Below are 17,054 nucleotides of genomic sequence, written 5' to 3'. Positions count from 1 at the left end.
TTTTTCCGATTCCTGATTGTTTTCTGGAGGAGACAGAAAAGGTTCCTTGTTCTTCTTTCCAGTTGTAATCCTCTCTTCAAAATGTAAACTTGTTATCAAAATTAAATCTAATTAAGAAGCGCCTTTCTTCTAAATTCTAAAAATATTGTTGCATGTCTGCTTTATAAGAAAAACAAAATGTATGATAAAATCACGCGTCCTTCAGTGTTTATTTGAACACATATTTAGGTGAGATATGAATTAGTCGTGTCTCGCTCATAAAGAATCCTACAGACATTTATGTATACTGTATTGCGCTCATAAGGGAACTTACAAGACATTAATGTTGTTATGTATGTCGAATTGGATGAGCGAATAATTGGAGCTTTATTGATTAACATTACACTGGTGTGCTATGCCGTGACTAGCTTAGCACATGTGTTAGGCACGTACACTCCCCTAATGAAGTGGGTTCGTTTCATTTTATCGTTTGGTTGGTGAATTGTTTAACTATTGTCTGTTCTTTTTGCTGCTGCTGTTGGTGAAGAGTCTTCTTGCTTCTTAATTTCAGTTAGCTCTCTCTTAATATCCTGTTGTTGCTGAGGTAGATTGTTTCTCATCTTGTTAGACAAGATTATGTTCAATCTAACCATCTTGTTAGACAGTCAAAATTGAGACAGTCACAAATCAGTCATGTTGTTGCTACAAAATTTTAACTGTCTCAATTTTGCGACCAAATCAGACAGTTAAAATTTCCTTCAACTTTGATTATATATAAACTATCCTCTAAAGCCATATACAATAATTCGCCAGTCGCCACAACCTCCAGAACATTATCCCCCTCACCCTCCGAATGTGGAAAATAACAAAAAATAAACCCTTTCTAAACATGGCTGGTAACCAAGGAAACACATAACAAGGAATTTAAGCATCAGAAAGATTCACCAAGACAGCCCCTTATTATTTTTTAAGGATAATGTTCCTAGAAAGTTCATGTTTGCTAATAATGTCAGAACATAACATAATCTGATTGGCATAAGGAAACTCAATTCATGGTTAGATTGAACATAATCTTGTCTAACAAGATGAGAAACAATCTACCTCAGCAACAACAGGATATTAAGAGAGAGCTAACTGAAATTAAGAAGCAAGAAGACTCTTCACCAACAGCAGCAGCAAAAAGAACAGACAATAGTTAAACAATTCACCAACCAAACGATAAAATGAAACGAACCCACTTCATTAGAGGAGTGTACGTGCCTAACACATGTGCTAAGCTAGTCACGGCATAGCACACCAGTGTAATGTTAATCAATAAAGCTCCAATTATTCGCTCATCCAATTCGACATACATAACAACATTAATGTCTTGTAAGTTCCCTTATGAGCGCAATACAGTATACATAAATGTCTGTAGGATTCTTTATGAGCGAGACACGACTCATTCATATCTCACCTAAATATGTGTTCAAATAAACACTGAAGGACGCGTGATTTTATCATACATTTTGTTTTTCTTATAAAGCAGACATGCAACAATATTTTTAGAATTTAGAAGAAAGGCGCTTCTTAATTAGATTTAATTTTGATAACAAGTTTACATTTTGAAGAGAGGATTACAACTGGAAAGAAGAACAAGGAACCTTTTCTGTCTCCTCCAGAAAACAATCAGGAATCGGAAAAATCAAGAATTGAGTTGTTCATTCCAATTTCCATGGTTGCAAGTGCTACGTTGAATTTATTAAATCTGCAAGCAGGTGTGAGTTTGAGGAAGCAAACCCAGGTTGGAATTGGATTCCCTTTATCATGTATCTCTCCATTACCAAAATTAACCAAGTTCGGAATTCCATTATCAAAATACAAGTTACTGCCAAGAAAATCCAGCTCAATAAACTACACCAACCTTATTAAACGAAATTTTTTAATTCTTCCCTACACGAACACACTATGACACTAACATGAAAATAAAAGGCATAAAAATCCACCATTCAAAACACAAAAAGTTCAAAACTTTACCAACAAAAAACACAATAAAACAAAACCAGATCAATAACAACAAACCCAGATCCAAAAAACAATACCCACTTAACAAAAGTGAAGAACAAACAAATCCCAGATCATAAAAACAGCTAAATCAATTAAAATCAACAGATCTAGACCCAAAAAGTTTACAGACCTTGACCGAGGCGGCGCCATGAGGACGAAGATTGTCTGAGGCAGCAGCAGCATAAGTCGATGAAGAAGAAGAATCGAATCGGGGTCCGAGAACAATATAATTTACCATAAAATTGACTACTAATCCATTACTCCAAATCCTCAAATATACCAACTGTGACCACCATAAAAACCTGTAGGAAAACAATAAACGGAAAAATAAATGGAAAATTTATGGCATTGGTTGGATTTTCTTACTAGTCCTTTCTTATTACTCCATACAAGAGATTACATGATCGAACAGGTTACGAGACAAAAAGTTTGTATGGCTTGAATAAACATCATAGCATATTAGTTGGCGAAACTATTGACATATACCAAGACCAATCAACCTCCCAGTAATCATCTGGTATTCTGGTTGAATTACATGTAAAAGGTACAGTTCTTTTCTAATTAGCCCCCTTATTATTTTTTCAGTTCTAATGTGATTGTCCCCAAATTATCAATTTTTTCTAATAACTGAGAAATAAGATAAATGTTCTTAAACGTGTTTCACTTATCAAAAGAAAAAGCAATCAATAATAATCACTATTCCTTACTCGGATCCTTATGCAACCAATTGACCCAAATTCTCTAGAAGCAATACAATCTACAACTACATCTAAAACCTATATAATTAAAGCATAATTATCTAATGAACACCTAAATAGTAAAATAGATGGATTTTTTTTATTATACTAACATCAATTTGTGGAATAACAATGCCACGAATTAGGATTTCACTCAAATAACTAAAAAAATCGACAAAGAGAGAATACAAATTAGAAACAAATTGAACCTGTTGAACAAGAGTAATTACAAATTTACAATCAACTACATAAACTCAATAAAAAGCGTCCCCTTCCTTAAATCGTTCTATATTCACTTTAGAATTCTCCCCTTCCATTAAAACTAGAATACAACAACTATCATTAAAACCCCAATAGCAAAAATTACGAGCACTGAAATTTTACAATTCACTCTAATTAACATGAGTTGCAGGAAGGACATTCAAAAACTTACATTTAGTAGCGATAATCAGTCGAGATGTATTATTCGGCTCCGGAGTTGATGGAGCTCCGATTTGGTTTGAAATCCTCATTAAACAAATTACCAATTAAACTTCAATTTTATATTTACAACAAGCTTTGCGAAACGCAAATTCAAAGAAGCATAAACGGATGAAATCAGAGGCGAGGAGTGAGAACTATGTATTTCTTCATGAGATTGTGCTGAGAATCAATTTGTTGAAGAATAGATCTGAGCTCAATTACACGGCGGCATAAGTCGGTTAAGGGAAGAGGTTGAGGGTTTCGTGGGTCTAAAGCGGGATTATGAATTTTTTTAGTCTTTGAATATTTCAAAGTAGTGGGGATTGAAAGACACGTAATGTGAAACGTGTTATTTTTCGCAAGTTTCGATTATTTTGGCAGCCGATATATATTTATACGTTTAAAAACGTCTATATTCATCAACATTTGGAAAATAAAAATCTAATAATCTAACCTTTGCCCGGTAATCTATTAACAGTCCCACCTATGAGGTATTCCTAGCTGATCCAACCTTTGGTACCCATTTTCTTTTAACAAACCCTTTTAAATGGTGACCTGCTAATTCAGGTCACATGTCCTACGTGGCATGACCATTGTGATTTTTGCAGGTTTCCTTCTTTCACCACCAAACCAAGTCATTCTTCATCTTCTTCCTCCAACTTCTCCCCCTTTCTCTCTCCTCCCACACTCCTGTCAAACAAACAAAAATGGCAGGCACCAACACTTTCTCTCTCCACCGCAGAAATCATCACTCCCACCAGCCAGATCCGCCCCTCCATCGGGTCCCGCCTCAACTCCCCATCTCCCGCACCCAAACGCACTCCCTCCCCTTTCCCCTCTACCTCTCGGGCTAAACCCTCCCCTGACCGGTCGGATTGATAAGTCGATTGAGTGTTATAAAGATGGGTTGACAATCCAGATTTCGTCGGAGGTGGGGTCGGAGGAGAGGATTTCGTCGAAAGTTAGGAGCTTTTTGGAGAGAGAAAGTGGTGGTTTTGCGGTGGCGTTTGGGGTGATGAGGGTTGGGTTTTTGTCTCCTCCGATGTCGATGTTGATGGTTCCGTCGTCGTTGTCGAGGACTATTACGGTTGATGACATGGCTGGAGAAATTCAGAATTAAGGGCTTTGGGTTTTTCTCTCTTGGATGTTCCCGCCTTTGGTTGCCAATTTTGTAGAGTGGAGTAAAAATTTGGTTTTTTCATTTTACCAGTATTGTCCAATTTTTGACACTTAGACATGGTTATGGATATCAGATACTGAGAGGGAAAGGGAGGGAAATGAAGGGTTATTTCCCAGTCAGCATAAAACTTTAAAAAAAAAATGCCACGCAAGCGTAATTGAGTCAATTATAAATTGGTTGACTTTTTCTTTCAGGTAACCGGTAAAAGGGTTTGTTAAACGAAAATGGGTACCAAAGGTTGGATCAGCTAGGAATACCTCATAGGTGGGACTGTTAATAGATTACCGGGCAAAGGTTGGATTATTAGATTTTAATTTTCCTTAACATTTTTTCAAGGCAAAAAACTTACCGACCCTCTTTAAAAGCGTCGAAGTACTTGGGTCCATATATGCCACGTTTTCTTGTAGTGTATGTCAGTTATTGCCTCCTAAACTCCTCATAGTCTCGTAATCCTTCAAGTGTTATTTCACCGCAACCTGTTTCAGCGCAACCTGATGGAATTTGTATTGGGTCGAATGCACACCCAAGGGTCACAACTCCGGTAAATTCAGCCACAAACGGATCATATCCGTGGTTGATCTTATACCGGCCTCCATCGGTAGCTCAATCCGATCCATCCCATATAGTAGCAATCAACGAAATACATGGGCTTAGACGGGTAATCCCCAAACAACAAAATTTCATCTAAAATAAAAAAAGCAATTCGATTGATAAAAAACATATATGGTTCTGAACCTTCTAAAATCAAAACCCTAGAAATTGCATGCAGCCCCCTCTGAAAATTTCGAATGTGCACTCTTCTTGTGTTGTCGTGAACCATGGTACAAAAGGGCAAATAAAGCTTTTACAAATTGAAGAGAGAGAGAGAGAGAGAGAGAGAGAGAGAGAGAGAGAGAGAGAGAGAGAGAGAGAGAGAGAGAGAGAGAAAGTGTACCATAAATTTAGGTGGCTTTTGTTTTTACGTAAGTTTTAGTTGGGAAGTTATTAAATGGGAGTTTGTTTCTTCAATTTTTAAATTTTGTGATGGTTGTTTGGGAGGGATTTAAGTACTTTTGGCGGTAGTGTATAGAATTTCTTCATTGGAGATTTGGAGGCCTCACATAAGCCAATGGCTTTTTTTATTATTATATAGGATATGTAAGAAAAAATGTAATCATGTGGGTATTGTTTATTTCGTCTCGGCCAGTATTTTAAAAATATCAAAAATGTATATTTTTTCCTAACATGTAATTAGAGATGCTAACGCTACAAAATGTGCATTGGCAAGTGTACGAGCCCAAAGAAATGGAAAACTTTCAGGAACGTAACAAATGAAGTACAAGATTACATATATTTAACTTGTCGTGTCATACGTGAATATATAGTTTGGTTAAATTCGTGTTTGTATTGATTTTATATGTACGTACAAGCACACTCATGTCTTATTTCAATCGAAAATTTATAGTCAATATTATCTTCGTAGTGGAATAGGGACCATAAGTTATTCAGTGTTTAATTAGTGACTGAAATTTAGTTGGTAATAAAATTGCGACTGGAATTTGTGACAGAACATTAACTGTAACTAATAAGTGACAGAAAATTAGCTAGTCCTTGTTTTGTGACTAACGCATTGCGACTGAAATCGTGTCTGTCGCTATATGGGGATTGAAAATTTTTTATATCAAAATAGTGACTAAAAAGTATTTCTATAACTATTTAGTGACTGAAATTTGTGACTGAAATTTTGTTGGTAATTAAATAGTGGCTAAAATTATTTCAGTAAATAATTAGTGACCAACGTATGCTTGGTAGGTAATTTGTTACAGATTGTTGTGACTGAATGATAATCCGAAGCTAAATAGGGACCGAAAATACTTCCGTACCAAAGTGGCGACTGACACTTGACCAGTAGTAATTTAGCAACCGATATTTGTACGGTTACAAAAATCTGTCGCTAAATGGTCATTTTCTTGTAGTGATATAATTAAATAAACGCAATTTGCAATTAATTAACAATTACGAAAATTAATCACCCCTTTTAATTCTTTGCAAATTTGTAAAATTTAACCATGTCATGCAATTTAGATTATGTAAATAATAAGAGGCTTGTGATACCACTGTTAGGTTATGATACATATGACAAAACATAAATCATGCGGAAAACCTTAATGTCAGGTAACATATTATTTACACATAATCAGTTAGCATAGTTTAGGTGCATACACTTTGTAGCGTGCCCTCCCTAGCTGCGCCCGAACCGAACAAGAACAAGTCTTTAGGACTCCAAGTGTCGTCCCTCCGTAGATAGTCCACAGCACGTCCGGATCCGCCTTAAGATTGACCAACTAGAATCGCCCTTAAGGTACTATAATTTTCGGCTAATTATGGGCAAGAATGTGACAGAGTTTTCTGCTCAAAAGTCACTGTTTTATTGTATGAATACTTGTTGAAAAACTCTTATATAAATTTATGACCCTAGGCATATATTTATAGAACCATGGAAAGGATTTCGAATCCTGTTAGAATACTAAATAATTAATTAGAATGCTATTAGAACTCTAAATAATTAATTTCATCTTTTAGGATTAGGATTTAATCAATGCACGAATTCCGATAGCTTTAGGATTCGTATAGCACGTACACACGCACCGCAAGAGCACCGCACGACCATGCGCAAGCCTCGCGGCCCACGCTAAGCGCACGGCGTACAGGCCCACTGCCCGCAGCCCATTTGTGCGCGCGCGCCAGCCTTGGCTGGGCCTGGCCTTGCGCTGGGCCTGGTCGAGGCCTTGGCATGTTTGCTTGATGCGTGTGGCTTGCTGGGCGACGGCCTGGCTTCGTGCTGGGCCTTCGTCTAGCAAGCTTCGTCCGATGCTAATTCGTACGATACGCTTCCGATTAATTCCCGATTCCGAAATTCATTTCCGATACGAACAATATTTAACATTTTCGATTCCGGAATTAATTTCCGTTTCGAACAAATATTTAATATTTCCGTTTTCCGGAATTATTTTCCGATTCCGATAATATTTTCGATTCTGACAATATTTCCGTTTCCGGCAATATTTTCGATTCCGGCAATATTTCCATTTCCGATAATATTTTCCGATACGTACCATGTTTCCGTTTCCGGCAATATCTACTACTTGGATAATATTTATATTTCCGATACGATCCATATTTCCGTTTCCGGCAATATCATCGTTTCCGGAGTATTCATTTACTTGCCTTTGACGATCTTAGCTCCCACTGAAACCAAGATCCGTCGATTCTGAATATCCATAGATGGAGTATTTAATGCCATTAAATACTTGATCCGTTTACGTACTATTTGTGTGACCCTACGGGTTCAGTCAAGAGTAAGCTGTGGATTAATATCATTAATTCCACTTGAACTGAAGCGGCCTCTAGCTAGGCATTCAGCTCACTTGATCTCACTGAATTATTAACTTGTTAATTAATACTGAACCGCATTTATTAGACTTAACATTAAATGCATACTTGGACCAAGGGCATTATTTCCTTCAGGCAGTGCCCTGCTACATAGTCTCCATAAGCACATCTTTACCTTCGGGGGCACATTAATACTCCACACTTTCTTCCAGACATCCGACTCAACGGAGCAGCCAGCCATCCCAGAAATCGAACTTATAAAAATTGATAAAATTAAAACCACTTTTAACCGAATATATACCTGACTTGTGATATGCCCACGTAAATATATCATCTAGTGCGACAGAAGACAGTGGAATGTTGAGTATTTCATCGGCCTCAAACGTTAACCTTATGTGAATCCCATCTGTTTGTGTCCTTGTTGATAAGGTTTCCTACCTTCCCCAAGTTGCACCCCACAGGTCTGCTAGAAATTGGCTTAAAGGAGGGCGGATGGCTCAGCCATGGGTCATCCCATATGTCTACACTCCTCCCATCACCAACTACCCACTTACACCCCTTCTCAATCACCCACTTACAAGACCATATGCTTCTCCAAACATAGCTCGACCTGCTCTCGATTGTCGAGCTCAAGAAGCTACCATTCAGGTAGTAACGTGCCTTCAGAAGGCGAGACGAGAGCAGCTCCGGCTGTTGAATCAATCTCCACCCTTGCTTAGCCAACATGGATTCATTGAAATCAATTACCTTGCGGAACCCCAAACCAACAGAGTGTTTAGACACACATAATTTATCCCAAGCAACCCATAAAATCTTCCTCTCCTCCTCCTTGCAACTCCACCAAAAACGGGCCATCATCCTTTGGATATCTAGAAAAAAACCAACCGGGAGGCGAAACAAGCTCATGAGATAGGTGGGAATCTCTTGGACAACTGCCTTTAAGAGAACTTCCCTACCCGCGAACGACAAGAGTTGTTGTTTCCACCCTTTGATTCTTTTCTAGACCCGTTCCTTCAATGGGGAAAACACGTGGGCTTCGACCGGCCAATACTCCCCGGCATGCCAAGGTATTTACCTTGTGAGTCAAATAGTTTAACCCCTAGAGTAGAGGCTAAAATATATCGGTCATAATGAGCAACATTTCGACTAGTAGACATCTCTGACTTGTTAAAATTGACTACTTGCCCTGAAGCATTCCCATACAGCTCCAGCACCTTCCCGATTGCCTCTACAACTTTTCCATCTGCCCTGTAAAAACTAATGCTATCGTCGGCGAACAATGGATGAGATATTTCTGGGGCGTTCCTGCATACCCGAACCCCATAAAGGGCCTTCCTGTTCACCTCCATTTGGATGAGGTGAGAAAAGACTTCAACACAGATAATAAACAAATCTGGCGATAATGGGTCTCCCTGTCTCAGGCCCCTCTCTTGCATAAAGAAATCTGACGGTTCCCCATTATTGACAACCGCATGAGCAACTGTCGACACACACTTCATGACCCAATTAATCCACCTATCATCAAAGCCCATTTTCTTCATCACCTTTGAGACAAACATCCACTCAACCCTATTATATTCTTTACTCATGTCCAGTTTCACAGCCATACATCCCTTCTTACCCGAACATACACTATTCATATAATGAAACGTCTCATACGCCACAAGGGTATTATGGTGATGAGTCGTCCCGGTGTGAAGGCACTTTGATTTAAGGATATAATGTGGGAAAGAATCAGTTTCATATGGTTTGCCAACATTTTCGAGATAGTTTTATAAATCATTGTATAAGCTTATCGGCGATATTCAGACATTGATGTGGGGTTTTTTTTACCTTAGGGATTAAGACAATATGTGTGGCATTTATATCCGAAATGTCATGACCCCCGTTCATGACCGAGATCACATAATCAGAAACATCATTTCCAACAATATGCTAGTGCTTCTGAAAGAAATTTGCATTTAACCCGTCAGATCCGGGTGCTTTGCTCGGATGCATCTGGAACATGGATAGTTTAACCTCTCCAGGATCAAAAGGCCGTATGAGCTCCTCATTCATCTCCTCTGACACCCTGGTATGCATCCCCTCTAGAGCCCCGTCAATGTTCGAAGGCCCCATTGTTTTGAACAAATTCATAAAATACTCCATTGCAACCTCCGTGATCTCTTCATGCCCACTTACCCACTCACCATTCTCCCTCTTGACACCTCTTATAGAATTCTTTCTTCTCCTCGATGTTCCTTTCATGTGAAAATACACTAGTAGAAAAATGTTCATTTGCGTCGGTCTTTTAAGCCCATTGTGCGACGCAACTGCCTGCGACGCAAATGACTTTAAAAAAAAATGTAAGTATCTTTTGCGCCGCACTTTTGCTAAAATGCGACGCAAATGACTATGTTTTTTTATAAAAAAAAATAAGTTTATATCATATGATCATCCTACATAAGTTTTTGTACTAATATATCATTTGGTTCGTTCCGTAGGTTCAATTATTTATTTATTATTTATTGTATTATTGATTAATAATTGCTACCATAAAATTGTAATATAAACCATCCGTCTCTTTTTGTTTTTTACGTTTTCCTTTTTGGGTATTTCAAAATATTATTTACATTTCCTTTTATATTATCACATAATATCATAATATTCGATCAAAATCTGTGTCCAATAATTATTTTAACCAATTAAATTCATTGAGTCATTTAATCTCTCACACTTTTCCATTGAGACATTAAATATTTTCTCATATTCCCAATATCAGAATTTTGATAAAAGTGAAAACATTATAAATAAACTTAATTTGTCTTGTTTAAATAAAAAAAATAAAGGAATATCAACACACATTAATTAATCGTTAAAACGCGTGAAGAATATCAAACGTAAAAAACAAAAAGAGACGGAGGGAGTACTTTCTAGGGATATAGTCTTATATGCACGCAATGCGTGCTGTATTATATATCTAGTTAAATGTAAATTGTTGGGTTTTTAACTTTAGGGGCAGAGTAGTCGTTGGATCTCCATCAGCCATGGCGATTATTCTGAGATTTCCAGTGAGTTCTTCTTGTATTAATTCGTCCTCAATTGTTTGTGGGAAATGATGGGGTTTTATAGCTCTTTCATTTTAGGCGTTATTTAATTAAATTAAGTTGTGAACTTATGAAGGCCCTTTACTGCTATTTGATTTAGATTTTAGGCGTTTTGTAATTAAATTTGATAAATTATGTATATAATTAGAATATTGTGTAATCTTGTAAATTAGATTAGCATATCTTTTGGTCAATAATTATTCCGTAATTTTGGCCTAGCACAATCTGATAGTTTAGGCAAGCATATATTTTGGTCAATAATTAGTCCTTAATTATAGCCTAGATTTACGTCCTCCGCTCTTCCGAATAGAGATATACGATGATTTCCTAATTTACAAATATACTACGAATATCTTTGGGAAAAATAATTGCAAATTTAATGTTGATTTAGACATTTTCGTATACTATGCTTTAGACATTTTCGTTTCAAAGGGGATTACTATTTCTGCTTTCTCTCTAATAAAAATAAAGGGAAATGAAAATAAAATGAAAGAAAAAAGAAAAAAAAAACATGATAAGACTCCAGAAAATCCATAACCGATTAACCGTCCTCCACTTCTTAACAAAACGCAGAACACATCAAGCAAATTAATGAAACCTTATTATTGCTAATAAACTGGGGAGAACGACAGATAAAAGAAAACAAAAAAGTATAAATATAAATTAAGCAAATAATCAAATTACAGGAGCTCTTCTTTGAAGTTTCAGATCTGATATGGGAGGTAAGAGAAGAGAGGAGGGAGAGGAATTAAAGAGGATGCAACTGATTAATTATGGGCATATAAATGTGTTTTACAAATTTATTTTCAAACCTCTAACAAAAACATTGCTTGAAGCAGCGTAACCAAAAATAGAGTTTTCACATCCCCGTCATCGAAGCGCATGTCTGCTCCTCCGTCGCCGGCATTTCACCACCGTTCTCCGTCACCGGTGTACAATCCGAGTCACTCTAAATTTAACAATCAAGAGAACTAATAATATTAAAAACGATAGTCAATTTGACAAATTCATAAATTTAACAAAATTAAGAGAACTAATGATATTAAAAACGATAATCAATTAACGAATCGAATTGGGGATTTACCAAAATAGAGATTTGAAATTTTGATTGATCTGCTTCTGAATCAACCGACTTGAATTCAGGATTTAAAAACATAATAGGTCAATTTCGTTGATGGAAAGTGGAGAGGAAAGAAAGAGATGGTGGAAGGAAAGAGACTCGTATAATGAAGATGGGGAAGAATCCAAATCAATTTAAATTCTGTTAAATTCTGAAGATGAAGATGGCCAGATTTATACTCCAATTGAACTCGAATCAAACTAAAAATTGAAGAAAAATAATGGTAAATCCGCTAATTTATTCTAGATCTTTAACAAAATCTACGAAATTATAAATAACGAATTGACAATCACTCACCTCGCATTTCTCGCGCAGAAAAATCCTTAAAACCCTTTCAAATAACAGCCCCAATTCAGCCTGTTGAACCAAAAGTTGATATTCCTTTCTATTCCAAAGTGGAACAATCAGGTTGTAGCTTTGTAGAAGAGTCGAAAGAATCTGGTTTGAGACAATTAGAAATTGTTAGGAATTCAACGGCTTCATTTTGTGGAAGAGGATTAGAGGAAGAAGATCGAAGAGGAACGAAGGAGAAAATCAGAAAACTGAAGGAAGGAGAGAGAAAACGGGAGGGATGAAGGAGAGAGAAAACGATGGAGCAGGGTTAGGGTAGTTTAAGAGAGATGCTCAACACGATAACAACGAAAAGGAGGGTGTTTTGGTATTTTTAATTGGGGACACGAAAAGTGTATTTACTTATTTACCCTCAGCTGTTCCTTTATAGAATAGAGATATAATTTTCTATACTACTTATTCCGTTCATTTTTAGATAACAACATTTAACTTTTCGGACTATTCATGTAATAAATTATGACTATCACTTGTGATTTATACTTAAGAAAAAAAAATATAGTCGTACGGGTCTTGTTAATTCACTTTATTGTATATATTTATAATATCAACTTTTAAAAAGTTACCAATTAATTCGGCAAACGTGATAAAATAATTGTGTCAACTAATTAAGAATAAATAGAGGAAGTACGTTAAAGATTAATATATTTTGTTATCAGAATAAAAATTTAATTCCCATTAGATGGATGAAAAGAAAATAATAGACCTTTCGATGAGAACATCTGACCTAGTCCTCCGGTTAAGGAAACGTTTATGTCCATCAAAATTAAAGAAAGGAAATGTTTTAATCATAGAAAGGGTGATTAAGATTAAATGGTGATTTATACCAATAATTTGAGAGCTATTTTCTACCCTAAAATTCTTTCTATTTGAACTCTGAAAAAAATAATTATATTTTCCTGACGAAAATTCTTATCGGAACTCCTAATTGATTATTGAGAAGATATCTTTACAAATTTGATACATTTAGATTTCAGGTACGATCATAAATTCCTTTTCTAATGAAATAAAATAACTAAATCCTAATATTTGATTCTTATGCATGCATAAAAGGTATCGAAATATCATTTAGTTAATGTTAATGTATGGTCTTTTCTTTTTACGGAATGTATGGTCCTTTTTCCTTAAGCAAATAAACCAAATAGTTGAATTGCATCTTTTCTAAACATTGACCCATCCTCCTTGCTTCATCATCTTTTTGTCCTGTAAATATTACAATTGTTTGGTATGAGAATCCAATTGAACATAATCCTGGTATTAAACATAATTAAGGTCTAAGGTTTAGACATATAATGTGTCTAAAGTTTTACATGCGATATCATACATGAAATGAAGGGAAAAAAAAATTAACTTTTCATGGACATGGTTAACTATTACCTCTATTTTCGTTGATTGTTTTTCAATTGTTTGTAGACTCTTCTGGTACCGTAACAAAATATTTATTAATAGAATGTTATGTGGTACGACGTCTGTAACAAAATTATGCTTTGTATATATAGAGATTTTTATAGTCCAAGTACGTATACGTAGTATTAGTCGATCTGATCGCATTTTATTCAACTTGTATACTCTGTCCTTTCTACAATAATGTTCCAATTTACACTCTTTATGTTTGCCAATTCACATTTTGTATTATTTATATATCTAACTATATATTAGCAAAAATTATAAAATTATGATATTATTAAAGTATTAAGTGAGACGAATTAAACAAGACCCCACATGAATATATATGTTTTTTTTCTTATGTATTGGAAATAATTTAGAAAACTCTCTTCAATTGCAAAAAATGTCAAAATTTTAAATTGGAACATCATTTTGGAATAGAGGGAGTAAAACATAATCCAAAATGCTGAGGCCGATTATCCTCGCATGACAATTCAACCCTTGGATATGGCACTTGGAGTTGTGGTTTTTATACGTTTCGATCACCAAAATTAAAAGGGTACACAACCAACCTACTCGACAAATCGATGAGGTCAAACATAGCACTATGTTTTATAAATAAAAGGAAAATAAAACAATTTTAGTTACATAGGCGGTCAATATATGGTCATATAGTTTCAGGATTCTTAATTAAGATGATGTAGGAAGGTTGATCATATATGTTCAATATGTGATTGTAGAATGATAATTTTATGTCCGGTTATTTTCTCCAAGAATAGTTTTATTCTGAATAAAAGGTCTTGTGCGCACAAGGTGTACAATAAATTTATTATACACTAACATAACTTTAACCTTTTTTTTGTAACTTTAACCTAGTTTTGATTAACTTTTATATTAGTAAAAAAAATTTGATAGATAAATATTTTAAAGGTTTAAATAATTAATTTTATACATCATTAGTGATTTTGAAGAAATAAGTTTTACTAAAATGAAAAAATTTATCACTGAAAAATAGATAACTTTAACATATATATGCTTAACTTTTAAGCATCTTGAGTTAACTTTTACTCCGGTGTACAATATTTATTGTACACCCATTGTAAATAAGAATTTGTGTTCTCCTTTTACTCGGTAAAAAAATACACTTGTGATGCAATTTGGTCAGAACATATTACATATATACTAGCCCTATTTTCTTATGCGAACATTCAAGTTTGCTCTTAATTAAATTTTTTTATTGAATAAATTTGAAAATATTTCCTTTATTCCGGGATTAATTACTCTTATGGTAAAAAGTTTATAAGTAATTAAACTTGCATCATTTTTTAAATAATTTAAAGATTAAAGAAATGGGGACACCTTTTATAAATTCAATTTAATTAGTAACTAGGTAGCTCCTGTGCAACGCATGAGTTCATTAATGTATTTGAGCATTTAGTTTGTTTCTTTTGATTATCAATTAAAACAATTAAAAAAATGAGTTGCTTTTAGATGCAATAAAAACAATAAAATAAATATATTTATGCCATCGTAATTTAATGTTTTACTCCATCGTAATTTACGTCACAATAAATATTTTAAAATCATTATTATTTTCAAGAAATATTTATTAGAGGTACTACAACTCAACTTATAAAGAATATAAACCAAATAATAATATGTGATGTTTAGGAGGAAAAAACAATTGTATTTTAGTATAATATATAGATTTAAGGAAGATATTTTAGTATTTTTATGTAGTACCAAGTCCTCCCCTCTTCCGTTATAGAATAGAGATGCAACTAGTATAGTACCCGTGCGATGCACGATTTATGATATGAATATTAAATTTGCATACCTAAACTTTTACTAAACTATAGCTATAAACAATTATCATCAACAAATCTTATTGAGATAATGCAAAAGAAGCAAATCACGGTTTGTAATTTAAATATAAATTTATATGAAATCTAAACTATAATGGTATTCAATAATAATCAAAATCGAGGTTATAAATATTCTCCTAATTAAAATTAATGATGGATAATTTCATTATTGCCCTATTAGTCGTCTTACTTGTTAAAAAAATAAAACAAAAAAGGGTACATGGACAAAATTATATTCATCTTAATTCATCACTTGTCTCAAATATAAAACAAAAACATCCACCATTCCCTTCGATAGTCATATCTACTTAATACTCGTCGCATCTGCCACATTATTCGACCACTTAACACGTAACCTCACCATTTACTGTAGCTAGAGATCACTTTGAGGCGAGGCGCGACCTTTACATCGTACCCGCCCAAAAAATTTCATCCCCGTCCCACCACCAGTGATAGGAACAATAGCCACCCCTCCCAATCCCCGTCTCGAGGGGGAAAACAAAATTCATCCCTGCTCCACCACCCACCAACGCATCCACACCCACCTCAAACCCTCCCCTAGACTCACCTATTTTTTCGGTAAAAGAGTTTGAATTTTAAATCTTTTTTCCAGAGTATTCGACAATTCGGTTATTTGATTAGAGTAATTGAGTAAATAAACAAAATTTATACTACATAATATGTAGGATAGTATTCTATCCGTCTCAATTTAATTGTCACATTAAGTTTTCACGGAGTTTTATACACAAAAGTATTTTAAACACAAAAGTATTTTAATTGAATGAGAGAATAAGTGAGACCTTTTTTTTAAATAGTGAGAAGAGAGAGGTTATATAATAGTGAGTACATACCATAAAAGAAGTAGAGAATCGAAATTAAATTTGGCGGTCGAAAAAAGAAAGTGTGACGATTAAATTAGAATAGAATCAGTAGTAAAAAAAATGTTGATATATTTATAATGAATTAGATGAAGGATAATCAAGGAAGTCAGGTCCAATCTAAAATTCATCACCGCCTCAACACCCGTGTGGAGTACATTTTTTTAACCCCATCACCCACCAAAACTATCCTCCATCCCCGCTAGGCCATGAGACGAATCCGCGAGGGATCTCCCAAAGAACCCGCTCGCTAACAATCTAACATCCCTATATTCGGTAGATAATTTACTTTATTTTTCACCTAACTTTTGAATAAATTGACATATGCTGATTTCGGGGTATTAAAACTGATTATGTTGATAATATAATTTTAAAAAGTGACATACATAATTTGGATTTATTGAGTGTTTTCAAATCCAATAAATTTAAACTCGCTCCATCACCAAGGTGGGTACATGATATCCTTAAATCCGCTCATCAACACAAAATATCTATTTATTAATCAATTATCAATGTCTATCTTCGTCGTTAGCCCAACCTAAAAACAAACTCGTCCAATCATAAAGTATGATGCACGGTTTACATATCAAAATGT

At 34.9% G+C, this 17,054-nt stretch overlaps 2 protein-coding genes across 3 annotated transcripts in view; one reads left to right on the top strand and one right to left on the bottom strand.

The window, feature by feature from the left end:
• Positions 1 to 8,154: 8,154 nt before the first annotated feature.
• LOC110792609 (uncharacterized) lies at positions 8,155 to 9,383 on the bottom strand. Its single transcript, XM_021997435.1, has 2 exons — positions 8,852 to 9,383; positions 8,155 to 8,645 (listed from the first exon to the last, which is right to left on the bottom strand). The coding sequence occupies exons 1-2, from the start codon at positions 9,381 to 9,383 to the stop codon at positions 8,155 to 8,157; spliced, it is 1,023 nt and encodes a 340-aa protein (XP_021853127.1).
• A 3,792-nt stretch (positions 9,384 to 13,175) lies between these two features.
• The window catches only part of LOC110792610 (uncharacterized), a 29,183-nt gene continuing 25,304 nt past the window's right edge, over positions 13,176 to 17,054 (top strand). For both annotated transcript variants that reach the window (XM_056831671.1, XM_056831670.1), the window contains exon 1: positions 13,176 to 13,307. The gene's annotated coding sequence lies outside the window, so the exon portion shown is untranslated. The remainder of the gene's footprint in view (positions 13,308 to 17,054) is intronic.

Source organism: Spinacia oleracea, chromosome 6 (genome assembly GCF_020520425.1).
Source record: "Spinacia oleracea cultivar Varoflay chromosome 6, BTI_SOV_V1, whole genome shotgun sequence".
Lineage (NCBI taxonomy): Eukaryota > Viridiplantae > Streptophyta > Magnoliopsida > Caryophyllales > Amaranthaceae > Spinacia > Spinacia oleracea.
This window is presented reverse-complemented; position numbering and strand designations above follow the sequence as displayed.

What these genes read in the sequence shown, in the direction of transcription:
- LOC110792609 (XM_021997435.1), bottom strand. Translation starts at nt 9,383, where the DNA reads ATGGCTGTGAAACTGGACATGAGTAAAGAATATAATAGGGTTGAGTGG. An exon ending in TAAACTATTTGACTCACAAG is followed by an intron (nt 8,646 to 8,851) that starts GTAAATACCTTG and finishes GTTTTTTTCTAG; the next exon opens with ATATCCAAAGGATGATGGCC.